General features: G+C 33.4%; 3 protein-coding genes and 1 pseudogene across 4 annotated transcripts, besides 6 other annotated features; all 4 read right to left on the reverse strand.

Moving 5' to 3' along the window:
• Positions 1-18: 18 nt before the first annotated feature.
• Positions 19-679, reverse strand: TVAGG3_0492090 (cell redox homeostasis; the record flags this gene model as incomplete). Its single annotated transcript, XM_001303856.2, has 1 exon — positions 331-669. The coding sequence occupies one exon, from the start codon at positions 667-669 to the stop codon at positions 331-333; it is 339 nt and encodes a 112-aa protein (XP_001303857.1).
• Positions 680-4,849: 4,170 nt separating this feature from the next.
• TVAGG3_0492100 (uncharacterized protein) lies at positions 4,850-5,848 on the reverse strand (the record flags this gene model as incomplete). The annotated part of the gene is made up of 1 exon (XM_001303857.1): positions 5,078-5,848. One exon carries the CDS (start codon positions 5,846-5,848, stop codon positions 5,078-5,080), a length of 771 nt encoding a protein of 256 aa, XP_001303858.1.
• A 1,610-nt stretch (positions 5,849-7,458) lies between these two features.
• Positions 7,459-7,577: a mobile genetic element.
• A 1,094-nt stretch (positions 7,578-8,671) lies between these two features.
• Positions 8,672-15,560, reverse strand: TVAGG3_0492120 (negative regulation of centriole-centriole cohesion; the record flags this gene model as incomplete). The annotated part of the gene is made up of 1 exon (XM_051236241.1): positions 8,907-12,683. The coding sequence occupies one exon, from the start codon at positions 12,681-12,683 to the stop codon at positions 8,907-8,909; it is 3,777 nt and encodes a 1,258-aa protein (XP_051094065.1).
• Positions 15,561-15,801: 241 nt separating this feature from the next.
• Positions 15,802-16,637: a mobile genetic element.
• Positions 16,638-16,742: 105 nt separating this feature from the next.
• Positions 16,743-16,771: a mobile genetic element.
• Positions 16,772-17,035: 264 nt separating this feature from the next.
• Positions 17,036-18,007: a mobile genetic element.
• Positions 18,008-18,183: 176 nt separating this feature from the next.
• Positions 18,184-18,966: a mobile genetic element.
• Positions 18,967-19,561: 595 nt separating this feature from the next.
• On the reverse strand, positions 19,562-26,505 carry TVAGG3_0492170 (annotated as a pseudogene). Its single transcript has one exon — positions 19,852-26,254. A coding segment is annotated over exon 1 (6,403 nt).
• A 241-nt stretch (positions 26,506-26,746) lies between these two features.
• Positions 26,747-27,061: part of a mobile genetic element that runs on past the window's edge.

Raw genomic sequence — 27,061 nt, forward strand, 5'->3', positions numbered from 1 at the left:
AAAAAACTTACAAAAATTATTTTGTTATTTTATTATTTATGAATTAAATGTTAAATTTATTCAACATTTTTTTTTGTTACTCGTTAAAAACCTTGACTCCAAGCAAAGAACTTTATTCTCCATTAATTTATAAGCCATGAAAGATAAGCAGTATTAAGCAATTTCATACATGAGCAACACTATTTCCTTTTGATATTCTCGATTGCATACGATTCGGATTACATGGAGGAAACATTTGTTAGAGAAAAATGCAGAATATTTAGCAATCGATATGTTTTTTATATATATTGTTTCATAAGTAATAAATTTTATAAAGATTTTATCTATTATTTATTTGAATTTCGAGATATCAAGCATGATACGAGCTACATCTGCACCAACAAAATGATCAAGCGTAGTAATTTCGTCACCATCCTTCTTCATGATGAAAAGAGATGGAATCGATGAAACATTGAAGGCTGTTGTAGCATCATCATTTTGATCTATATCAACTTTAATGAATGTGACGTCTTTGTTATCTTGTGAAATTGATGGAAGTATCTTGCCAAGGTATTGGCATGGTGGACACCAAGTTGCAAAGAAATCTACAACTACTAAACCAGAAGCTTCCTTTATCCTGCTGAGTAGATCTTGATTGCTGCCTTGGAAGTGAACAATTGGATCGGACATTGTTAGAAATGAAGTGAGATTTGAAAATTTGAAAAATTGTCAATTTTTCAATGACATTCAATTTTTCAATCAAAATTTTTGTGAAAAGTAAAATTTTAATAAATGGTTTGAATATTTATAAAATATAAACAAAATAGAGCATAGTGGATAAAATTATTGTTTTATTATTTGAATGTTCAGATAGTCCAATTGAAAAAAAAATTCATTTCTATCTGACATCTCAATAAAAATCAATGAAATTTAATGATTGATTATTAGTTTAAATATAATGTTTCTCCATTTTCACTTGAGATGTTTTACTTTCTAACAATAATTAAAAATTTGATTTCGACCAATTATGATTAAAGCAAATTTTATAGATTTTATAGTGAATACTGTAATATATAGTGCATAAAATTACATCTCTGATTAAATACACATGATTAAAAACTAATTTCATAAATAATTTAAGACTCAATTTCATTAATGATATATAAATCAATTTTTATTTATTTGTTATATAATAAACAATGAAATAAAAAATTGTAAATATCCTATGATTATTTAAAATTTTGCTAAATTTCAAAGATCTGTCAGTAACAAATCTTTGAACAAGTCTTTCAATTATAGAGGTCAAAAAGAATAATTTGTTCTCAGTAAGATGATTCATCTAAGAAGGATGTTACTGACTGATTTGACAAAAATGAAAAGTTTGAGGCAAATATATGTCTGTATATATATATATATTTGAACTGCAAAAATATCAAAATGCGATATCATAAGAATGTTCGTATACATTAAGATTGTCAGATATTATTCTAATACATTTAAGCATCATGTCCTTTATTTATCTTTATTTGCATATTTAAATAAACATGAAGGTGGTGTATAACATGAAGTTTATATTTCTATATTGAACATGTATTCTGAGTTTTGTTCTGATTGTTGCTCAGAATCTTTTTTTAATGATAGAATACTCAAAATGGCAAGTAGTGGTAGATTCATCAAACCAAAATAAAATGATAAATATGCCCATTTAATGAAGAAATATTTTGATCTATACTTTGGAAAATTGTCATATAGTTTTTCGAGTTCCAATATATAGAGTCATAAAATGAGATTAGAATTATATAAACAAACAATGGAATTGGCATAAAAAATAATGTGATGATAAGTTTCTTTCTTCTATCTGGATCAAGAAATTCTTTGACATTTGAGAATATAAGTGTTACTGAAAGAATAACAAAACTTATAATGTATATTGCAATAACTATATAAGATAAAACAGAATTGGCTCCAACTATATTTATGATGATTGAGAATAACTTGCTTTTATACGAAATATAGTAATTTATATAAGTAAGAAAAGACAAAATTCCAAGTAAAACAATTAATAACATTGTAATATAATAAATTATTTTCGAACCTTTTATGTTAAAAAGAATTAAAATCTTTGCAATTTCACAGAAATACAACGCAAAACACAAAGTTTGAAGAAATCGTATAGTAAATAATAGTACATCAATGTTTGAGAAGCCATAGATTATAAAAATGTGTGTTATTGAACAATAGTTAATTGAATAAATAATTATATTAATAATAGTAATAATACAAAAAATATTGCATTTATCTCGATGTTTGCAATTTAAGAAATTTGTTTGTCTTAGACTTGTTGATAATACATATGAATAAGGTAAAGAGACTAGAATAGAAATGACGAAAAAAATATAACTAAGAGGAAAATTACATTCTGGAACGTTTGAAAAACTACATCTTGAGTTCATCAGGCCTGCTAATACTATATTAGGTTCCACATTTGGCATTCTTACACTTATTCAAAACACTTTAAAAATAATTGAATTATTTTCAGATGTAACTTTTTCTGAGGAAAATCTGAAATTAATTCAAAATTTATGCTTATCTTTTTCTTATTATTCCTATTGCCTTTTGGTAGATCAGAACCAACAGATGATCAGAAATTATTAGAAGTCTTAGATGAAATCCACAAGCTTCGTATTGAAGTTGAAGAACTTAGAAACTATATTGAAAGCATTGATCATACAAAAAATTATTATATGCAGCCTCTTGTCAAAGGCCATGGCCATATGGTCTGATTCATATTTGAATAAACATTTGATAATTATAAATTCTTTCAATATACTTTTCACAAAATCTCAGGTCCAAAATCGGATATTTTGGTCACATTTTTCAGAGAAATTGGACCATTATTTTGAAACTATATACCACAAAATGGATAAATGCAAGTTTTAAAATAATTCATATATCTTTAATTCAAAATTCTGAATTGAAACCTCATTCAAAATTAACCTTAAGCAGCAGAATTGAAGGGTGTTTCATATAGCCATAAGTACACTCTTAAAACTGTTGCATTATCATTTTATTCATATTTGAACACTATATCTATTTTTTAATCTAATAAAATATTCTGTTTGTAATGGATATAATAGAGATCTACATATCTGGAAAAAAAATTCCAAATCTTGATATTTATGTCCCTTAGAAGCAAACCGGCGATTCGAACATCATTGACAACTTCGAAGATTTGATTGCCTAATCCTTTTGATTGCATAGTAAACAAGTTAATAGCACCGATTTTAATGGATACAAGAATTGTGGAGATTATCCATGTTTGCAAGCAGACACAACTTAAACAAACACAAATAAAAGAGACTATTTTTTTTCTAATAGATACAAATTTTCAAGTTTAGAATTGTATATTTGGTATCCAGAATTATTGTAAGAAACGTGAAAAATGATTTAAATTTATTTATGTTTTAAATGTGAGGTTTATTAATAATTATTATGATTTTGAATTCAACAATATAGTGTAATGCAAACATTAATATATTATAGCGACATATTAGCGTATAATGTGTGCTTTATTTAATTCAAACAATAAGAAAATAGTTATTTATTTCCTGATTCTGAAAATTGATGCGTCTCAAGGAGAAATATGTCTATAATGTAAAATCTGTATTGATTGTGCTTTCTTCATTTTGCTCAGGGTTTATATCATATTGTTTTTTGACTGATAGTATACTATCATTGAAAGTTGTGGTAAATTCATCAATCCAAAATAAAATGATGAATATGCCCATTGTATATAGTAATATTTTGATCGAAATTTTGGGAAATTATCATATAATTTATTAGCCTCAATTTCATAATAATATTTCGAGCTCCAATATTTAGAATCATAACATGCGATTAGAATTATATAAAGAAATAATGGGATTGGCATAAAAAACAATGAAATACTAAGTTTCTTTCTTCTATCTGGATCAAGAAATTCTTTGACATTTGAGAATATAAATGTTACTGAAAGAATAACAAAACTTATAATATATATTACGATGATTATATGAGATAAAATAGCTTTGAATTCAAATGTTTTTTGAAGGAATAAGAATAATTTACTTTGATATGATATGAAATAATTTACATAAACCAAAAAAGACAAAACTCCTAGTAAAACAATTGATAACATTGTCAAATAGTAAATAATTTTTGAGCCTTTGATATGGAAAATAGTTAAAATTTTCGCGATTTCAGAGAAATACAATGCAAAACACAAAGTATGAAGAAACCGGATAGTCAGTGCCAATATGTTAATATACGAAGAGCCATAATTTAAAAAAATATTTGTTAAAGATCAGAATACAATCGAATAAATAGTTGTATTTATCATTGTAATAATGCAAAAAACATTGCATTTATCTATACTTTTGCAATAAAATATATTTGTCTGTCTTAGGCTTAATGATAGCGTATATGAATAAGGAATAGATACTATAATAGAAATAATGAAATATAAGTAACTCAAATAAAAATTGCAATATGGTAAATTAGAAAAACCACATCTTGTATTCATCATGCCTGCTAATACTATATTCGCTCCTGCTTGCATCAAACTAATACTAATTAAAAAATATTATTATTTATCATTTTCTTATCAAACTTTTTCTGAGGGCAGTCAAAAGAATTTCAAAATTCATGATTTTATTCATATTGTTTCTATTGTCATTTCAAAGACCAAGATTAACAGATGATATGAAACTAATAGAAGTCTTGAATGAAATTCAAAAACTACGTTCTGAAGTTGAAGAACTTAGAAGCGTAATTAAAAAAAACTTTTATCCAAATGATATATCAAGTAATGTCAAACAGTTTCCTCAACCAGCACCAAAATCCCAAGCTTTAAAGTAAAAAAACTTTTTTTTAATTATTGTTTAGCCTGATTCATATTTTCTTTCTAAGTATAAAGTTTTATGCATAAATAATGTATAAACATCATGTTATAATAAAAACACATATTTGAATTAAATAGCTATATGAAATTTAAGATTGAAATCTTCTAAAGAAAACTGATTATCGAATGAATAAGCATAGAAAAAAATATATAAAATGATTAATCGATAAGTCTATATAATTTGTATCCGCCTAAATCAAGAATTTCGATCCATTTTGATGAAACAATAGGTTGTTTCCATAAAAATTCTCTGGTTTCGTCATTTTCTCGATACATTGCATAAGTGATGCTTTTTTCTTTAAAGCTCGAATAATTATATGGATTTTTCGCTAAATCGCTCATCATAAACAACCTTTCTGTAATATTAAGTCCATGAGTCCATATCCATCCGAAATATCCAATAGTTACTTCTCTTCCTGCAAGACTTGTTATTGGATTTGTCATCCAACTGGAACAAAGGAATTTAGAATCATATCTTGTGTTTTCTGCAACCCATAAACCAAGTTCTTTCGTGTGTATGTCATAAATAGGGAACTTAAACGACATGAATTTGTAGATATGATAAACTGTTGTAGTATTGAAACATAACACAACAACAAACAATGATATAATAAATATAAAATGTCTTTTCCTGAATGAAATAGAAAACATGGTTGAAATAAAATGAGAGACTGCACAAACAGCGTAAGGAAACCATGCAGGGAAGATTACTTTCAGGTTATCTAATGCACTTGGTTGATATCTAAATAAAGAAGAAATAATAAATATAATAAGCGATGGGAGATATCTCATAATTTGTTTTTTGTCCAATGTAGGCCAAACTAGGAACAATGCAATAACTATAAATGTACTTAAGCTCTCCCAATAAGTAGAAATTGGATTTTTGAGCTCATTTGGTTTTGAATCGTTCCATACTGGATTAAAACTCATCATTTTTCTATTATTTCCGTTAAACAAATAATATAACTGTGGGGCAGCTATGATTATTGAGGTAAATCCGAAAATTGACAATTGTTTTATAACAAATAACCAATTTCGTAATTTTTTCCATGGAAAGCTAATCAAAGATAAGAATACTGCATGCATTCCTACTGCCAAATATGAATGTGCTGAAATTAATGGCAATAAGCCCATTAAAAATCCAGCAAAAAATCCAATTTTCTTTTCTCTGAAATTTCCATCAACAAACATGAAAACTAACTCTATTATGTATATATCCAATGCTTGCGAGAAATGAGCGCTTCTTTGTGGCATCAAATATTGTAATAACATATTCAGCCAAAAAACTACAGAATTTTTGCAAAGAACATGATTTCCTGACGAATGCATGTGGCTATGACATTCTGGAATCAGCTGCCACTTCCAACCGGCCCCACCGGCGAAAATTAGAAAAATCAAAGAAATTTCTGGAACAAATTTTTTTTTTGAAAAATTCTTAGCAATTCTATGCATAGCAATAAATAGTGAAGTATAAGTGAATACAGATGGTAATGCTAGTGATATTCGAAGGGATGCTCCTGCAGTAACGAAAATAGAAGACCAAAAATCTGGAATGAAAGAATATTTGAGCGGTTCCCCTGTATAAAAGAACGTTGATAGTTTATTTGATCTGCTATTGCCTCCAATGGCAAATGAATTGATCAGTGAAGTATGATATGGAAGATCTGAATAAACATTTCCTCGAGAATAGTAAATATCGTATAAAATTGAATGATAATGTAAATATATAACTAATGCATTAAGCAATATCATAATAACTGATGATGTTTTGCCAAATTTTCGAAATTTTATATCATGGATGTAAAATAAATTTATAACTAAGCTTGAAGAATAAGCTAATATTACTACAATTATGATAGATAATTGATTTATTTTCCATATATACCTTAACACCCAAAAAACGTACGAAAAAATAATATATCCAACAGGAATTCCAATAGCAATTTGATCTGTTTTATCAAATTCTCTTGGAAACATGGGACCTATGATAGAATATCCAAAAATAATAGCGCTATGGAGTAAAAAAGCCCAAAGCATTCATAAAAAGTGTCATTTTTGATTTGAAATAATTATTTATAAGAGACATTTGGAGTGCTAAAGAGAGACTGTTTTAAAGTGTTGGTAAGCTTATTGTCCAATCACTGTATCCAAATGTTTATTATATTCCATATGATATAGTTCCAAAAATAATTTTGATAATTTTATTTGTGGATTTATAGTTCCATTATTGTTTTCTAATTTGCAAAAATGTATAAACAATAATAAGTGTAAGAATTTATATAGCAATTCAAAAATCAATAATAAGTGTAAGAATTTATATATAGATTATTCTGCATTAACTTTTTAATGATACGCTAAAGACTACTTAGCATCCTCTCTTAGACAGATAGCTGAGCTAAAAACATATGGAATAGCAAGCTTTTAAACAATATTAATTCGAAAAATTAAAAATTAGCTTTAGTTGACGACGAAATCTACTCCACAAGTTAGGTTGTTGAAAAAATATTGAATGTGTCAATTAGGTGCATGCATATCCTTAAGGGTGCACTTACGCCCCTATGACATGGCTTCAATTCAGATGTTTATGGTTAATTTCCAATGACACCCCACGCCGGCTGTCAAAAATTTGAATTAGAGTCAGATTGGCATTTGTGCACCCTTTAAAAAGTTGTAATTTTTTCATGAGAATACAATAAAAACTATATTGATATTTCTGTGTTGATCGTGTTTTCTGAATTTTGTTCTGTTTGCTCCTCAAATTCTTTTTTCACTGAGAGAATATTCAGAATACCAAGTTGGGGAAGATTCATCAAGCCGAAATAAAACGATGAATATGCCCATTTTATATAATAATATATGGATCCATATTTTGGGAAATTATCATATAGTTGTTCAGTCAATATTACATAATAATATTTTAACATCCAATATTTAGAACCATACGTAGTGAACATAATAATATATAAAAATAAAGGGATTGGCATCCAAAATAATATAACGATAAGTTTCTTCCTTCTATCCGGATCAAGAAATATTTTGATTCTTGAAAAAATAAATGTTATTGAAAGAATAATAAAACCTATAATATTTATTGCAATGGTTACATAAAATAGAACATTATTATTTAAAAATATATTTTCGATGAATATAAATAGTTTGCCTTTATATGAAATATAGTAATTTATATATGTAAGAATAGACAAAATTCCAAGTAGAACAATTAAAAGCATTGTAATATAATAAATTATTTTCGAACCTTTTATCTTAAAAAGAATTAAAATTTTTGAAATATCTAAGAAATACAACGCAAAGCTTAAAGTTTGAAGAAACCCGATAGGATTCAACAATTTTCGAAAATGTGACTGGCCATAAATTATAAATATGTGTGTTATTGAACAACAGATTATTGAATAAATTATAACATTAATTATAGTTATAATACAAAAAACATTGCATTTATCTCGATGTTCGCAACGTAAGAAATTTGTTTGTCTTAGACTTGCTGATAATACATATGAATAAGGTAAAGAGACTAGAATAGAAATGACGAAATATACATAACTAAGAGGAAAATTGCATTCTGGAACGTTTGAAAAACTACATCTTGTATTCATTTTACCTGCTAAAACTATATTAGGTTTCACATTTTGCATTCTAATACTTATTCAAAAAACTGAATCAAATTTAACTTTTTCTGAGAATTCTGATTGTAATTCAAAATTCTGACCATTAAAAATTTCTTATAATTCCTACTTCCTTTCGGAAGATCAGAACCAATAGATGATCAGAAGCTAGTAAATGTCTTAAATGAAATCCATAAACTACGTAGTGAAGTTGAAGAGTGAAAGGGTCTCCTAAATATCCACTTATATTTTAGCATATTCTTGAAGATATCAAAAATTAAAATGCTTTCTATTTATTAAAATTCCAAACTTAATTTTTAAAATTATATATTTATAAATAAAATAAAAAATAAAGATAAAAAGAATTAGATAAATACGTTGTAAACTAAATGATCAGCTTGTTCTTTGGAAATAATCACATTATCCATCTCGAAGAACAGAGAGTTCAATATCGATGTTAACTGGTATTCTTCGTTCTTGATTCTTGAGTTCCTAAGAAGTAAACCCGTGAATCGAGCATCATTGACAACTTCGAAGATTTGTTTGCCAAACTTGTTTCCGATGGCATCGAAACATCCTAATCCATTCGGTTGTTCCGTGAACAAGTTAATAGCAAATTCGATAAGAACTTGTGGAGCACCGACCTTCAAGAAAACAAGAAGAATTGCAGAGAGATTGACTAAATTAGCACCGTAATCAAGGCGTGAGATTTCTTCGGATTTAGATGGTTCTTTGATAACTCTGAATGCCGAAATGATCTGTTCATCTGACTTAGTTGTTGCAAGTTTCTCTAATGCTTGTGTCAAGCCGTACTTAGCGTAACATGCCAAGATAGCTGCAGCAGACAGACTTGGTTGTTGTTGCAATGGAAGTGCTGTACATGTCTCGAGATATTCAACAAGAGAACTGTTGATGTATTGTGTAATTCCTTGTGTTGTTCCTTGGTGATCTGAATATTGTTTCAGAGCAGAAACAACTAAATCTCCACATGCTGCGTTGTTGTCTCGAGCACCTAATGCGATGCCAATGAAATACAACTTGGCAGATAATTCAATAGTCATGTTGATCAAACTCAATCCTAAAATGATTGGAGTGACTAAGATTTCTTCGCAATCACGAAGTTTCTGGACTAAGTCATTTGCATAGGAACTTGGATCAACTGCAAATGCTGCTGAATAAATAATTCCTTGTGCACAAAGTAATGGAGTGTCACGTTTTTTGATATCATTTGAAAACATGTCAAACAACTTTCTTTTGATTGAACTGTTCTGGAGATTGTTGATAGCAGCGGATATGATTTCTGCAACACATCTAGCGGACGATGTCCACTTGTAGGTGTCTTTCAATGTCTTGAAATCTTCACTGCCATCTGTGTTGACAAATGACTGGATGATGAAATCAAAATCAAACTGAATTCCGCTTCCTGACTGACGGAATAATTCGTGGATGATGTTCATTAATATCGGTGACATCTTCTGGAGAATGGATGTATCAAAGATAAGCCTGGACTTGGTGCAGTTGTATATCAAAACCGCTCCTGTGCTCTCAAAATCAAACATGTGAAGTGAAATCATCGAAGTCAAAACTCCTCTCAAAAAGTCAATATGATCTTTATCGTTGTTGTCAAGAATTTCTGTGAATTTCCTGCAGACAGATTGAGAAACGAAAGAAGGTTTAATTGCTGCCAACTGTGCAGGGATCTCTACAAATGTTGATTCGTTCCTTTCGAAGATGATATCGACGAGAGTTTCGATGATAAAATCGTTTTGACAAAGGGATGGCCAGACATACTCAGGATAGCAGACTTGGTCTGATCCCTTCATGTTGTTGTACATTTCGATGAACTCAGAAATCAAATTCTTCGGAGGATCAGACTGGTTTGCGAAACATTTGATCCATGGAACTAAGAAATAGAAAATTGTTGGCAAAACTTTTGATTTCACGTATTTCGCGGCGTTGAAGAACTCCGACATGAAATCATTGACATTCTCCGCATTGCATGATGCCAAATCTGTTGATATCTCTCTGACATATTTTGACAGATTATTTGGCAAAATGTCATATTGAATTTTGTCAACAGAAACATTGTGAGAAAACTGGAAAGACACGAACACAGCGTAGATCAAATCAAGAGCAGCCTTCTTCAAAGAAAGAGATGATTCAGGACCAATGATATTGATGAATGCTAAGTTAAGCATCATCCATTGCAATGTAGATGAGTTTACATTAACACTTTGAATTGCATTGTTGATTGTTCTCGATCTAAGTGTTAATTGGTAAGCAGCATCATACATTGGAGAACTGACAGGAACTCTCATGGAATAGACAATACCACTCTTCATAGTAATGGTAAGATTGAACTCATCCATGTGCTGTTTGCTTCCCAAAGATTTTTCAAAGTCTTTAATTTGGTCGGCCATTATAACTCTTACGGGCGTGAATGGATGTCCTGCAATTTCTACATTGTCTCCGATGATTTGGAGAGAGTGTTCGTGGAGTCTTATTTTTGTTGGATCTCCATTTAACACTACGGAATAAACAGCCTGTGCTTCAGAGAATGACTCGTAAGTTGAAGGAGGAATAGATGTCGGTGTGTTTCCTAATATTCTAGTGAGTTTTGCAACGGAATCAATCACTTCAAATCTCTGTGGTTTTGTGAATAACTGCTGATTCTCTTTGACGAAAACAGCAAATTCGTTTGGAGGTTCAATAATCAAGTACTGTTTGATGTTCTGTGTCGAAGGAGGCATTATTGCGTATGTCTGCAACATTGTCTGATTAGGAATACGACTTGGATCGAATCCTGTCAAACACAAACATACATAACACTGTTGTGATTCGTCTTTTCTCAGTGCTTTGAACAGTAACTGCGCAACAATTCTTGGATCTCTAACTGACGAAAGTTTGTTGAAATGAATGTAAATGACGCCATTTCCATCTGGAGCTGTTTTCTCGTCCTTGTAAATGGCTTCTTCAAGTTGCTGGACTTGGTCGGGTGGAAATGTCATGTTCATGAGCTCTTCGTAGCCAGATGCGCCGGCTTCATCTGATTTGAACATCTTCTTAGCAGCATTCGATGGCTGGCCCATGGCTCTGATCTTTGTGATGAATCTCTTTGCGTTCGCGTGGTCGTCGCTCGCTGGATCGAGAGATTCGATTAATGGAGTTAAGTTTTTGAGAATTGGATAAACTTCGGAGTGGATATTAGCGATTGTTTGGGCTGCATCGATGGTAATTGGTGGTGGTTCGTGGGAAACTTGCTTCTGAACGAGACCTCGGAACATTTGATTGATGGAATCTTGTGTCCACTTGGCGAGATCGTTGTAAGGAGCAAGATAAGTGTATTTGTCATCAAGTCTGCCCTTGAGAATTGAAGACATGATGACATTTGAAGTTTGCATGAGAACATCTCTTGGTTGATCGCCAACTGGTGAGGTAATTCCAACCATTGAGACATTGGAGAAGGATGGGATGATGAAACGAAGGAAGAGGAAGGAAGATAAGATTGAATAAGCAAATTCTCCGACTTTTTCAAACACCTTTTCGAAGATGATCTGTGAGGCGTAGGTTAATGAGTCTGGCATGGTTGTCTGGCCATCCAAAATGGCTTGGACCGTTTTCTGAAGTAATTGTCTGAAATTCTCGGTGTTGACCTCTATCGTCTGGCCTTCAGGGAGCTTTGCCGGGTTCACAATGAAGCCAACATTGTTTTCGCACGATGCAATCACTTCATCGAAAATTGGTCGCAAGGTTTGTTTCAGCCAATCCATGGCAACGAACCTCGGCCAGTGACCTACGGCTCTCGCTGGTACTTGGTTGCCTCTGAAAATGGTGTTCTTGTTCGAATCATCGATAGGTTGTAATTCGACATCGACCATTCGGGCAAAGTATTCGTACGCGCGGCCTGAGAGAAGGGCGGCTTCGAGGGCGGCCTTAGCGAAATGCTCGGCTCTGGAGTATTCGATGTTATTTCCGATAATTTCGATTAATTTCAACGAACCAGAGAAGAGAATATCTACGAGAGTGACTTCTTCTGTGACTGCTTCTGCTGTTCCGACGACTCTTATCTCTGGAACTTTGAAAACTGCAGCAACTGATGCAAGAAATGCAGTTCTAACTGAATCGGTGTTATCAAAACCCATAGAGAGACAGTGTCCGATAGCGATGGAAAGGTTCTGCTTGAGAAGGGCAGCGAGAACTGGAATAATTTGTTTGGCAGAATTTGGTTCTTTCTCCAAACGGTTCTTGATACTTGCGAAATAGAACAAGAACTGCTTTTCTGCCTCTTGGGCAGCACCTTTCGGATCTGCGATATCAACGCACTCAATAAGGGAAAGTTCATCGAGGATAAGGGCCAAAGCTTCATGAATTAAGTTGATGAAGTCTCTGGTACCTTCGTTAGATTGCGGAAGCCATGTTAAAATGGTCTTTGAAATAGAATGGCCCATCTTTGGTTCGAAAGGCTTTCCTTTCTCGTTAGCGAGCCTGACCATGGCGAGTAATGTCCTCAAACAGATCAATTTTGTGGATTCTCCCTGAGTAACATCGCATAATGAGACAATCTTCTTTCCTAGCTGGCCAAAGATACCCTGGTTGATCATTTCCGGTGTCCAGTAGATGATCTGTGAGCAAACACCACGAATAAGGTTAAGAATATTGTTCAAGAAAATAATATTTTTCTGATTCATGTTGAAAGTACCATCGTTATTTGAGAATTGTCTGAAATATCCCAAAAGGATGGTCATCAGAGGGTTGTAGTGACGTGGAGCCAGGCATGTCGGAATTGCAGACGTTGCAATTTGTCCGATATCGCTATCGTTCTGTAGAAATACCTTCATTTGGTTGAACAAGTGAATTGTTTGGTCAAAAACGATAGAAAAGATCATCGAAATTACAGAAATGAATTCTGCGTCCAAATCAAAGCCTGTAGTATCTAATTCGAGTTCAGGAGGCTGTACTAATGTAATATTCGCATCGAGTTTCTTGCAAATTGCCATGAAATAGCTGAAAAGTGCGTTATACACCAAATTAATACCAGGAGTTGGGTTTGGAACGGTCTTGAGGATGTTGCAGACACCGATTGGTATCTTCTTTGGATCCTTCTTATCACGAGCGTCCGAAACCAAACGTTGATAATCATCAACTGGCATTTTCGAGGAAAGTAAATCGGGAGCGACGTGTACGATTTCGACGAGTGTATACATCATGCTAATACCGATCGAAATGATGTTCCTCTTTGAAGAAGCGAAGAACATTAAAGCAAATGTTTCCAATTCTTGCAAAAGAGGCAAAAGAAGCTTAGCAAGCTGTTCTGTAATATTCGCTTCCTGTTGGAAGATTTGAAGTAACGATTCGGATATAGCGTGGATGATTTCTGGTATGTGCATATCGAAATAAGCAGGTTTATACATGCCCAATGTAGTATAGCGTTTGAGTAAGAACGAAATGAATCTCTTGTAGATGAGGAGTGTAACCTCGTCGAGTACTGATTCCTGTGTAAATTCTGTATTGAAAAATGCGACGTAAGAAAATTGTTGGTTGACCTCTGGATACTTGGCCACGTAAGAGAATAATATCTCACAGATGTCAGGATCCGAGAAAATGGCGGTTCTCATGAAGAAAGGATAAGCTTGGAAGCCTGTGATGATATGTGGGAGTAATGAAGTGGATTTCGGATCGGGGATTGGTTTTCTGATAATCTCCAAGGTCTGCGGGATAAGGCTTTGTATGAAACCTTTCGAGAAATCAGGGAATGGATTGGCCGTCTTACAAAACCTCTTAATTATGAGAGCCATTGTAAGAGAATGGTTGTTATCATGCTGTGTGATATATTGGATGACATCTTTTGTGAAGAACTGTGGGTTATTGAAGAGAATTGCGATTGGGAAGAAAATCTTCTGAACTTTAGCGAAATCTCCGGGTTGATCCGGTAAACTTGTGAAGTTATTCTTCACGAAGTTGGGGAATTGGAGATGTAAGAAGCGTAAAATGATTTTATGAGCTGATGAAACTGCAAATGCATGGAAATAGACTAAAATAGACTGTATTGTAGCGTTGGATAATTTTGATTCTTTCTGGGCATAGAAATCTTTGTATCTTTGGATGAAATCTAAGCGAGGAATTGTTTCTCCGGAAGAAAGTTGAGAGTTTGGAAGAAGAATGGAAAGAGCTGCAATTGCTGGCCATGCAAAGGGATTATTTGAGGTATTCCATGAGGAAATCTGGCCTTGAATTGAAGCCGCCAACATAATATCACTTCTGAGTGTAAGGAAATCGGAAAATGCGACTGGATCGCGCTGGAAGGCAGCAAGTAATGTCGATGCCATCATCTGGCAGAATGGTTCTCTGTATTTATCGGTAATAAGGTTAACGTTGGAAGCAATAGGCTTTAAGAAGTTGATAACGTGATCAATGGAAGCAGGCATATACTTCCATGGTTTAAGGCTGATCTGTATTACCTTAAGCGATGCACCTGCGACGATATCAGATTGATATGCGTTTAAAAAGTAGGTATAAATCAAAGAACTGTGAGAGCCGATCGCAGATAAAAATGACTTAAACGTTTTTTGAACGAATGTTGTATAAATATCAAAGTCATTACCGAAAATTATTGTTGATTGGGAAATAATTTGACGTCCGAGCATTTCATCTGCAACTTCTTCACCAGGAGAAATTGGACGACTGTTAATGCATGAAGCAGCAAGAGTATAATAAATACAAAGTCGATTTATAACAGGGAACGGAAGTCCGCTTGTTTTCTTTTTCAAAATGCCATCGGTAGTATTAAATATAAGCTTCAGAGCACCGATAATACGATTTGCACTGAAACGGTGCATCAAAATTAATTCTTTCTTTGCAAATTTATCGAGAAATCGATGTGGAGCATATACTTTGGATTCGATAGCTTCATAGGCGGTAACTGGATGGTCATTTATAACCTTTTCTATTTTCGTTGTAAGTTGCTGGAACAAGTTAGGTTCCGAACTTTCCGCCATAAGTTATGAAATTTTTTGAAGCGGTTTATGATAACTTTCATATAAAATTGATTGGGGATAACAGTAAATTGAGTATTAATTATATAATGCGGGAAACGAAATATTTCAAGCTAATTTCAAAAATACATTAAAAGTGTCAAAAAAAATAAGCGGATAGAAATTGGATAATTAGAACGTCATGTTTATGTTAAGCATTAATAGAATTATCTGTCGAGAACGGTTTTTGTTATAGACCGAAAATAGATTTTTTCGGTTTTCTCTTCTGTTATAGACCGAAAATAGATTTTTTCGGTTTTCTCTTCAAATAATTGAAAGAATGATACTATTATATGTTTATTATATTATATAGCATATAATCATGCTATAGCCGAAAATTATAAGTTTTGAGAAGATTGAATATAACACAAATAAATTTGAATGTAAGTTAAATTGCTTGTTGTTTTTAATAGCTATTTAATGAGAAATCCAATATTGCAAAATTCAAATTGAATGATTGAAAGAACAGAAAAAGTCATTCTTTTCAATTTCGAATATGTTTCATTGTATTTATAATTATATGGCAAATAAGATATTTAAACTTGATTTTTGAAGGAAAATTCACAAAATTGAATAAATTCAAATAATTTTTATTCAAAAATAAACTAGTTATTTGAGTTTAATACTAATTATCTATTCAAACTACAAAGTTTGTAATTTAAAATATTTTGTGAGATCAGATTGAATTAATTCAAGGTTCTTTTCAATTAATATTAATGACCATATTACGCATTTTCGAACATTCTAAACCAAATATATAAAAATGGGAGACGAATGTTAAATTTGCTAGACATGGGGGAGTTGTCTGCAAAGTTTTAGCTCTTATCTCTAACAAAAAATTAATTTTTAAAAAATGACCGAATACGTTTCACAGCGAGAAAAAAATAAAAGGCAAGATAGAATTTTCTAGACATAAAGAAGTTGTTTACCGAGTTTTAGCTCTTATCTCTAACAAAAAATTAATTTTTAAAAAAATGACCGAATACGTTTCACAGCGAGAAAAAAAAAAGGCAAGATAGAATTTTCTAGACATAAAGAAGTTGTCCACCAAGTGTCAGCTGTTACTTCTTCTCAATACTGATATAAAATAAAAATCTTTATTATTTATTTAACCTTTATTGTTTCATTAAACTTCATTTATTTTATATTATAGTTTTATTCTTTTAGCTACTTGTAAAATAATCTAATTTTATATCATCATTTTACCGGATTATTCTTCAGTACATCGATTGTGTATCTAAAATAATATCATTATCCTTATTCTGTTTTTTCCAAAATTCTTTTAAATATCTTTTTTGGTTACATTACTTTATACTTTTTACTTTTATTTTTTAATTTCAAAAAAAATTTGGTGATTGTTCTATTCTGTTACAATGTGCATTATCATATTCTAATGAATTATTCATTACATACATTTAAAAAAACTTGTTAAAAATGAAATTAAAAAATTATGTTTATTATTACGCTGTGAATGTGTCAACAGCGGTCATGCCTGTATCTGTATCCCATATTTGCCACAACCTTTCTGTATCTGCATTTGTGTATTTCGGTTTCAGCTGATACATTTGATTTGGCGTGTAATTTGTTCCAGTTAATGGATTAATTGGGAGATCTTCATGCGGTGTGTTATTATTGTACTCCCAAATAAAGGCAGGAATAGCCTGAATGCTTTGGCAGCGCTCCAATGTCGGCCAGAATCTCTCAATCTTCCCATTTTGGTAGGGAGAATGAGAGTCTGTATGCCGCCATTGGACGCCCCAAAGATCAAGTAGATCTTGAAAGGCGCCCCTATTTTCTGAACCGTTGTCGGTCCAGAAACAATAAGGGGCGCCAAATTCAATGAAGGCGGAAGCCGCAAAGTTCGCTGTCGTCGCTGCCAGCATATCTGGTATTTGTATACACGCTAGGACTTTGCGGCTAAAATCGTCGATTATGCCATAAATATACTGGCCACGAACACCACTAAAATAATGAACATCTGCGTGCCAGATAAGATTGGGTGAAAGCGCCCAATATCTTACTGCTGTTTCTGGCCCGGCATGCTCTAATCGCGTCTTGGTGAAATGATTTTCTTTGAAGTATCTGCGTACTTCTCTATAAGATACATCAATTTGGTGTAATTTCAAACTTTTCCATTGTTTTGTTTGACCACAGGGAAAGGCCCAGTGGTCATGTATCACAGCAAGAGCTTTGATTTGGTCGTAGGGATTGACCCTACGACCTTTCTTGCCTTTAGGCAATGGGATATTCTGTAAGCTAAATTGATTTTGTAAAAAAGATTTTGAAACATCTAAATATTTGAAATCATTTGATTGAAGGGTTGGGGCGATGGGAACATGGGTGCAAGCTTCTTCCCATGTCATTTTACCTTCTTCAATCTGATTGGAAATACCAATTAGGTAAATTCGATCGACATACCCTTTGTAAGGATTCATTCTAATGAAGTACGTTAACAATCAAAATATTCTATAAGTGTCTAGTATGGAATTCAAAAGAATAAAGAAAATGATAAGGTAAATAAACGTATTATGAAATAATTTATAATTAAAATCAAAAAAAGAAAAAATAATAAGTAAAGTGACTGGAAATGAAAATGAAAATCAGTGTACAGTTTTTTTTTTTCTCGCTGTGAAACGTATTCGGTCATTTTTTTAAAAATTAATTTTTTGTTAGAGATAAGAGCTAAAACTCGGTAAACAACTTCTTTATGTCTAGAAAATTCTATCTTGCCTTTTATTTTTTTCTCGCTGTGAAACGTATTCGGTCATTTTTTTAAAAATTAATTTTTTGTTAGAGATAAGAGCTAAAACTTTGCAGACAACTCCCCCATGTCTAGCAAATTTAACATTCGTCTCCCATTTTTATATATTTGGTTTAGAATGTTCGAAAATGCGTAATATGGTCATTAATATTAATTGAAAAGAACCTTGAATTAATTCAATCTGATCTCACAAAATATTTTAAATTACAAACTTTGTAGTTTGAATAGATAATTAGTATTAAACTCAAATAACTAGTTTATTTTTGAATAAAAATTATTTGAATTTATTCAATTTTGTGAATTTTCCTTCAAAAATCAAGTTTAAATATCTTATTTGCCATATAATTATAAATACAATGAAACATATTCGAAATTGAAAAGAATGACTTTTTCTGTTCTTTCAATCATTCAATTTGAATTTTGCAATATTGGATTTCTCATTAAATAGCTATTAAAAACAACAAGCAATTTAACTTACATTCAAATTTATTTGTGTTATATTCAATCTTCTCAAAACTTATAATTTTCGGCTATAGCATGATTATATGCTATATAATATAATAAACATATAATAGTATCATTCTTTCAATTATTTGAAGAGAAAACCGAAAAAATCTATTTTCGGTCTATAACACCATAAACTACGTAGTGAAGTTGAAGAGTGAAAGGGTCTCCTAAATAGTCATGTGATTTTATCCCAAGCATATGGGGATTCTAAATTTTTGTCCCTATCGTTATCCCAATTGAATTTTTTAATTTAAAAATTTTTTTTTCTCCATGTAAACTTAAATTTTAATTTTTACCACTAAAATGCAATATTTCAACAAATTAATGAATATATTTTAATTTATAATAATTATTATCTCCTCAATTTAATGTAATTATTGTATTAATTTTTGTTGAAAATATAAAATCTTCAAGTAAATGATGTGAATTTAATATTTTTAGAATGTTGTTTAATTGTACTATATTATGCATGTAAAATTTTGTTACAATACATTTTATATGGGATCCCCATTGCCCAATTGAGAGAAAATTGAGAGGTGGGATTGGGCTAGCCCAATTCAAAATATCCCAGGTGGAAATAAAAAAATTAACAATTCAACATAAAAAAGCATCTTAAATAATAATGATAAAAAGAAATTTTGTATGAATTTCAATCAAATTTGTTTTTATTCAACTTAAGAAATCACTTCATTAATGAAAGAAGTCGGGTTCACAACATATCCCGATCTTGAAACGAAACAACATGTTTTTTTGATGCCCTAAACGGGGGGGGGTCGCCAGCAAAAAAAAGATGTCAAAATTTATCCCAAAAATTTAAAAAAAATCGAAGAAAGTGCATCCCAGGGATTATAAAATTTAAGTTTTCACATCTCTACTCCTAAATATCCACTTATATTTTAGCATATTCTTGAAGATATCAAAAATTAAAATGCTTTCTATTTATTAAAATTCCAAACTTAATTTTTAAAATTATATATTTATAAATAAAATAAAAAATAAAGATAAAAAGAATTAGATAAATACGTTGTAAACTAAATGATCAGCTTGTTCTTTGGAAATAATCACATTATCCATCTCGAAGAACAGAGAGTTCAATATCGATGTTAACTGGTATTCTTCGTTCTTGATTCTTGAGTTCCTAAGAAGTAAACCCGTGAATCGAGCATCATTGACAACTTCGAAGATTTGTTTGCCAAACTTGTTTCCGATGGCATCGAAACATCCTAATCCATTCGGTTGTTCCGTGAACAAGTTAATAGCAAATTCGATAAGAACTTGTGGAGCACCGACCTTCAAGAAAACAAGAAGAATTGCAGAGAGATTGACTAAATTAGCACCGTAATCAAGGCGTGAGATTTCTTCGGATTTAGATGGTTCTTTGATAACTCTGAATGCCGAAATGATCTGTTCATCTGACTTAGTTGTTGCAAGTTTCTCTAATGCTTGTGTCAAGCCGTACTTAGCGTAACATGCCAAGATAGCTGCAGCAGACAGACTTGGTTGTTGTTGCAATGGAAGTGCTGTACATGTCTCGAGATATTCAACAAGAGAACTGTTGATGTATTGTGTAATTCCTTGTGTTGTTCCTTGGTGATCTGAATATTGTTTCAGAGCAGAAACAACTAAATCTCCACATGCTGCGTTGTTGTCTCGAGCACCTAATGCGATGCCAATGAAATACAACTTGGCAGATAATTCAATAGTCATGTTGATCAAACTCAATCCTAAAATGATTGGAGTGACTAAGATTTCTTCGCAATCACGAAGTTTCTGGACTAAGTCATTTGCATAGGAACTTGGATCAACTGCAAATGCTGCTGAATAAATAATTCCTTGTGCACAAAGTAATGGAGTGTCACGTTTTTTGATATCATTTGAAAACATGTCAAACAACTTTCTTTTGATTGAACTGTTCTGGAGATTGTTGATAGCAGCGGATATGATTTCTGCAACACATCTAGCGGACGATGTCCACTTGTAGGTGTCTTTCAATGTCTTGAAATCTTCACTGCCATCTGTGTTGACAAATGACTGGATGATGAAATCAAAATCAAACTGAATTCCGCTTCCTGACTGACGGAATAATTCGTGGATGATGTTCATTAATATCGGTGACATCTTCTGGAGAATGGATGTATCAAAGATAAGCCTGGACTTGGTGCAGTTGTATATCAAAACCGCTCCTGTGCTCTCAAAATCAAACATGTGAAGTGAAATCATCGAAGTCAAAACTCCTCTCAAAAAGTCAATATGATCTTTATCGTTGTTGTCAAGAATTTCTGTGAATTTCCTGCAGACAGATTGAGAAACGAAAGAAGGTTTAATTGCTGCCAACTGTGCAGGGATCTCTACAAATGTTGATTCGTTCCTTTCGAAGATGATATCGACGAGAGTTTCGATGATAAAATCGTTTTGACAAAGGGATGGCCAGACATACTCAGGATAGCAGACTTGGTCTGATCCCTTCATGTTGTTGTACATTTCGATGAACTCAGAAATCAAATTCTTCGGAGGATCAGACTGGTTTGCGAAACATTTGATCCATGGAACTAAGAAATAGAAAATTGTTGGCAAAACTTTTGATTTCACGTATTTCGCGGCGTTGAAGAACTCCGACATGAAATCATTGACATTCTCCGCATTGCATGATGCCAAATCTGTTGATATCTCTCTGACATATTTTGACAGATTATTTGGCAAAATGTCATATTGAATTTTGTCAACAGAAACATTGTGAGAAAACTGGAAAGACACGAACACAGCGTAGATCAAATCAAGAGCAGCCTTCTTCAAAGAAAGAGATGATTCAGGACCAATGATATTGATGAATGCTAAGTTAAGCATCATCCATTGCAATGTAGATGAGTTTACATTAACACTTTGAATTGCATTGTTGATTGTTCTCGATCTAAGTGTTAATTGGTAAGCAGCATCATACATTGGAGAACTGACAGGAACTCTCATGGAATAGACAATACCACTCTTCATAGTAATGGTAAGATTGAACTCATCCATGTGCTGTTTGCTTCCCAAAGATTTTTCAAAGTCTTTAATTTGGTCGGCCATTATAACTCTTACGGGCGTGAATGGATGTCCTGCAATTTCTACATTGTCTCCGATGATTTGGAGAGAGTGTTCGTGGAGTCTTATTTTTGTTGGATCTCCATTTAACACTACGGAATAAACAGCCTGTGCTTCAGAGAATGACTCGTAAGTTGAAGGAGGAATAGATGTCGGTGTGTTTCCTAATATTCTAGTGAGTTTTGCAACGGAATCAATCACTTCAAATCTCTGTGGTTTTGTGAATAACTGCTGATTCTCTTTGACGAAAACAGCAAATTCGTTTGGAGGTTCAATAATCAAGTACTGTTTGATGTTCTGTGTCGAAGGAGGCATTATTGCGTATGTCTGCAACATTGTCTGATTAGGAATACGACTTGGATCGAATCCTGTCAAACACAAACATACATAACACTGTTGTGATTCGTCTTTTCTCAGTGCTTTGAACAGTAACTGCGCAACAATTCTTGGATCTCTAACTGACGAAAGTTTGTTGAAATGAATGTAAATGACGCCATTTCCATCTGGAGCTGTTTTCTCGTCCTTGTAAATGGCTTCTTCAAGTTGCTGGACTTGGTCGGGTGGAAATGTCATGTTCATGAGCTCTTCGTAGCCAGATGCGCCGGCTTCATCTGATTTGAACATCTTCTTAGCAGCATTCGATGGCTGGCCCATGGCTCTGATCTTTGTGATGAATCTCTTTGCGTTCGCGTGGTCGTCGCTCGCTGGATCGAGAGATTCGATTAATGGAGTTAAGTTTTTGAGAATTGGATAAACTTCGGAGTGGATATTAGCGATTGTTTGGGCTGCATCGATGGTAATTGGTGGTGGTTCGTGGGAAACTTGCTTCTGAACGAGACCTCGGAACATTTGATTGATGGAATCTTGTGTCCACTTGGCGAGATCGTTGTAAGGAGCAAGATAAGTGTATTTGTCATCAAGTCTGCCCTTGAGAATTGAAGACATGATGACATTTGAAGTTTGCATGAGAACATCTCTTGGTTGATCGCCAACTGGTGAGGTAATTCCAACCATTGAGACATTGGAGAAGGATGGGATGATGAAACGAAGGAAGAGGAAGGAAGATAAGATTGAATAAGCAAATTCTCCGACTTTTTCAAACACCTTTTCGAAGATGATCTGTGAGGCGTAGGTTAATGAGTCTGGCATGGTTGTCTGGCCATCCAAAATGGCTTGGACCGTTTTCTGAAGTAATTGTCTGAAATTCTCGGTGTTGACCTCTATCGTCTGGCCTTCAGGGAGCTTTGCCGGGTTCACAATGAAGCCAACATTGTTTTCGCACGATGCAATCACTTCATCGAAAATTGGTCGCAAGGTTTGTTTCAGCCAATCCATGGCAACGAACCTCGGCCAGTGACCTACGGCTCTCGCTGGTACTTGGTTGCCTCTGAAAATGGTGTTCTTGTTCGAATCATCGATAGGTTGTAATTCGACATCGACCATTCGGGCAAAGTATTCGTACGCGCGGCCTGAGAGAAGGGCGGCTTCGAGGGCGGCCTTAGCGAAATGCTCGGCTCTGGAGTATTCGATGTTATTTCCGATAATTTCGATTAATTTCAACGAACCAGAGAAGAGAATATCTACGAGAGTGACTTCTTCTGTGACTGCTTCTGCTGTTCCGACGACTCTTATCTCTGGAACTTTGAAAACTGCAGCAACTGATGCAAGAAATGCAGTTCTAACTGAATCGGTGTTATCAAAACCCATAGAGAGACAGTGTCCGATAGCGATGGAAAGGTTCTGCTTGAGAAGGGCAGCGAGAACTGGAATAATTTGTTTGGCAGAATTTGGTTCTTTCTCCAAACGGTTCTTGATACTTGCGAAATAGAACAAGAACTGCTTTTCTGCCTCTTGGGCAGCACCTTTCGGATCTGCGATATCAACGCACTCAATAAGGGAAAGTTCATCGAGGATAAGGGCCAAAGCTTCATGAATTAAGTTGATGAAGTCTCTGGTACCTTCGTTAGATTGCGGAAGCCATGTTAAAATGGTCTTTGAAATAGAATGGCCCATCTTTGGTTCGAAAGGCTTTCCTTTCTCGTTAGCGAGCCTGACCATGGCGAGTAATGTCCTCAAACAGATCAATTTTGTGGATTCTCCCTGAGTAACATCGCATAATGAGACAATCTTCTTTCCTAGCTGGCCAAAGATACCCTGGTTGATCATTTCCGGTGTCCAGTAGATGATCTGTGAGCAAACACACACGAATAAGGTTAAGAATATTGTTCAAGAAAATAATATTTTTCTGATTCATGTTGAAAGTACCATCGTTATTTGAGAATTGTCTGAAATATCCCAAAAGGATGGTCATCAGAGGGTTGTAGTGACGTGGAGCCAGGCATGTCGGAATTGCAGACGTTGCAATTTGTCCGATATCGCTATCGTTCTGTAGAAATACCTTCATTTGGTTGAACAAGTGAATTGTTTGGTCAAAAACGATAGAAAAGATCATCGAAATTACAGAAATGAATTCTGCGTCCAAATCAAAGCCTGTAGTATCTAATTCGAGTTCAGGAGGCTGTACTAATGTAATATTCGCATCGAGTTTCTTGCAAATTGCCATGAAATAGCTGAAAAGTGCGTTATACACCAAATTAATACCAGGAGTTGGGTTTGGAACGGTCTTGAGGATGTTGCAGACACCGATTGGTATCTTCTTTGGATCCTTCTTATCACGAGCGTCCGAAACCAAACGTTGATAATCATCAACTGGCATTTTCGAGGAAAGTAAATCGGGAGCGACGTGTACGATTTCGACGAGTGTATACATCATGCTAATACCGATCGAAATGATGTTCCTCTTTGAAGAAGCGAAGAACATTAAAGCAAATGTTTCCAATTCTTGCAAAAGAGGCAAAAGAAGCTTAGCAAGCTGTTCTGTAATATTCGCTTCCTGTTGGAAGATTTGAAGTAACGATTCGGATATAGCGTGGATGATTTCTGGTATGTGCATATCGAAATAAGCAGGTTTATACATGCCCAATGTAGTATAGCGTTTGAGTAAGAACGAAATGAATCTCTTGTAGATGAGGAGTGTAACCTCGTCGAGTACTGATTCCTGTGTAAATTCTGTATTGAAAAATGCGACGTAAGAAAATTGTTGGTTGACCTCTGGATACTTGGCCACGTAAGAGAATAATATCTCACAGATGTCAGGATCCGAGAAAATGGCGGTTCTCATGAAGAAAGGATAAGCTTGGAAGCCTGTGATGATATGTGGGAGTAATGAAGTGGATTTCGGATCGGGGATTGGTTTTCTGATAATCTCCAAGGTCTGCGGGATAAGGCTTTGTATGAAACCTTTCGAGAAATCAGGGAATGGATTGGCCGTCTTACAAAACCTCTTAATTATGAGAGCCATTGTAAGAGAATGGTTGTTATCATGCTGTGTGATATATTGGATGACATCTTTTGTGAAGAACTGTGGGTTATTGAAGAGAATTGCGATTGGGAAGAAAATCTTCTGAACTTTAGCGAAATCTCCGGGTTGATCCGGTAAACTTGTGAAGTTATTCTTCACGAAGTTGGGGAATTGGAGATGTAAGAAGCGTAAAATGATTTTATGAGCTGATGAAACTGCAAATGCATGGAAATAGACTAAAATAGACTGTATTGTAGCGTTGGATAATTTTGATTCTTTCTGGGCATAGAAATCTTTGTATCTTTGGATGAAATCTAAGCGAGGAATTGTTTCTCCGGAAGAAAGTTGAGAGTTTGGAAGAAGAATGGAAAGAGCTGCAATTGCTGGCCATGCAAAGGGATTATTTGAGGTATTCCATGAGGAAATCTGGCCTTGAATTGAAGCCGCCAACATAATATCACTTCTGAGTGTAAGGAAATCGGAAAATGCGACTGGATCGCGCTGGAAGGCAGCAAGTAATGTCGATGCCATCATCTGGCAGAATGGTTCTCTGTATTTATCGGTAATAAGGTTAACGTTGGAAGCAATAGGCTTTAAGAAGTTGATAACGTGATCAATGGAAGCAGGCATATACTTCCATGGTTTAAGGCTGATCTGTATTACCTTAAGCGATGCACCTGCGACGATATCAGATTGATATGCGTTTAAAAAGTAGGTATAAATCAAAGAACTGTGAGAGCCGATCGCAGATAAAAATGACTTAAACGTTTTTTGAACGAATGTTGTATAAATATCAAAGTCATTACCGAAAATTATTGTTGATTGGGAAATAATTTGACGTCCGAGCATTTCATCTGCAACTTCTTCACCAGGAGAAATTGGACGACTGTTAATGCATGAAGCAGCAAGAGTATAATAAATACAAAGTCGATTTATAACAGGGAACGGAAGTCCGCTTGTTTTCTTTTTCAAAATGCCATCGTAGTATTAAATATAAGCTTCAGAGCACCGATAATACGATTTGCACTGAAACGGTGCATCAAAATTAATTCTTTCTTTGCAAATTTATCGAGAAATCGATGTGGAGCATATACTTTGGATTCGATAGCTTCATAGGCGGTAACTGGATGGTCATTTATAACCTTTTCTATTTTCGTTGTAAGTTGCTGGAACAAGTTAGGTTCCGAACTTTCCGCCATAAGTTATGAAATTTTTTGAAGCGGTTTATGATAACTTTCATATAAAATTGATTGGGGATAACAGTAAATTGAGTATTAATTATATAATGCGGGAAACGAAATATTTCAAGCTAATTTCAAAAATACATTAAAAGTGTCAAAAAAAATAAGCGGATAGAAATTGGATAATTAGAACGTCATGTTTATGTTAAGCATTAATAGAATTATCTGTCGAGAACGGTTTTTGTTATAGACCGAAAATAGATTTTTTCGGTTTTCTCTTCTGTTATAGACCGAAAATAGATTTTTTCGGTTTTCTCTTCAAATAATTGAAAGAATGATACTATTATATGTTTATTATATTATATAGCATATAATCATGCTATAGCCGAAAATTATAAGTTTTGAGAAGATTGAATATAACACAAATAAATTTGAATGTAAGTTAAATTGCTTGTTGTTTTTAATAGCTATTTAATGAGAAATCCAATATTGCAAAATTCAAATTGAATGATTGAAAGAACAGAAAAAGTCATTCTTTTCAATTTCGAATATGTTTCATTGTATTTATAATTATATGGCAAATAAGATATTTAAACTT

This window comes from Trichomonas vaginalis, chromosome II (genome assembly GCF_026262505.1).
Source record: "Trichomonas vaginalis G3 chromosome II, whole genome shotgun sequence".
Classification (NCBI taxonomy): Eukaryota; Parabasalia; order Trichomonadida; family Trichomonadidae; genus Trichomonas; species Trichomonas vaginalis.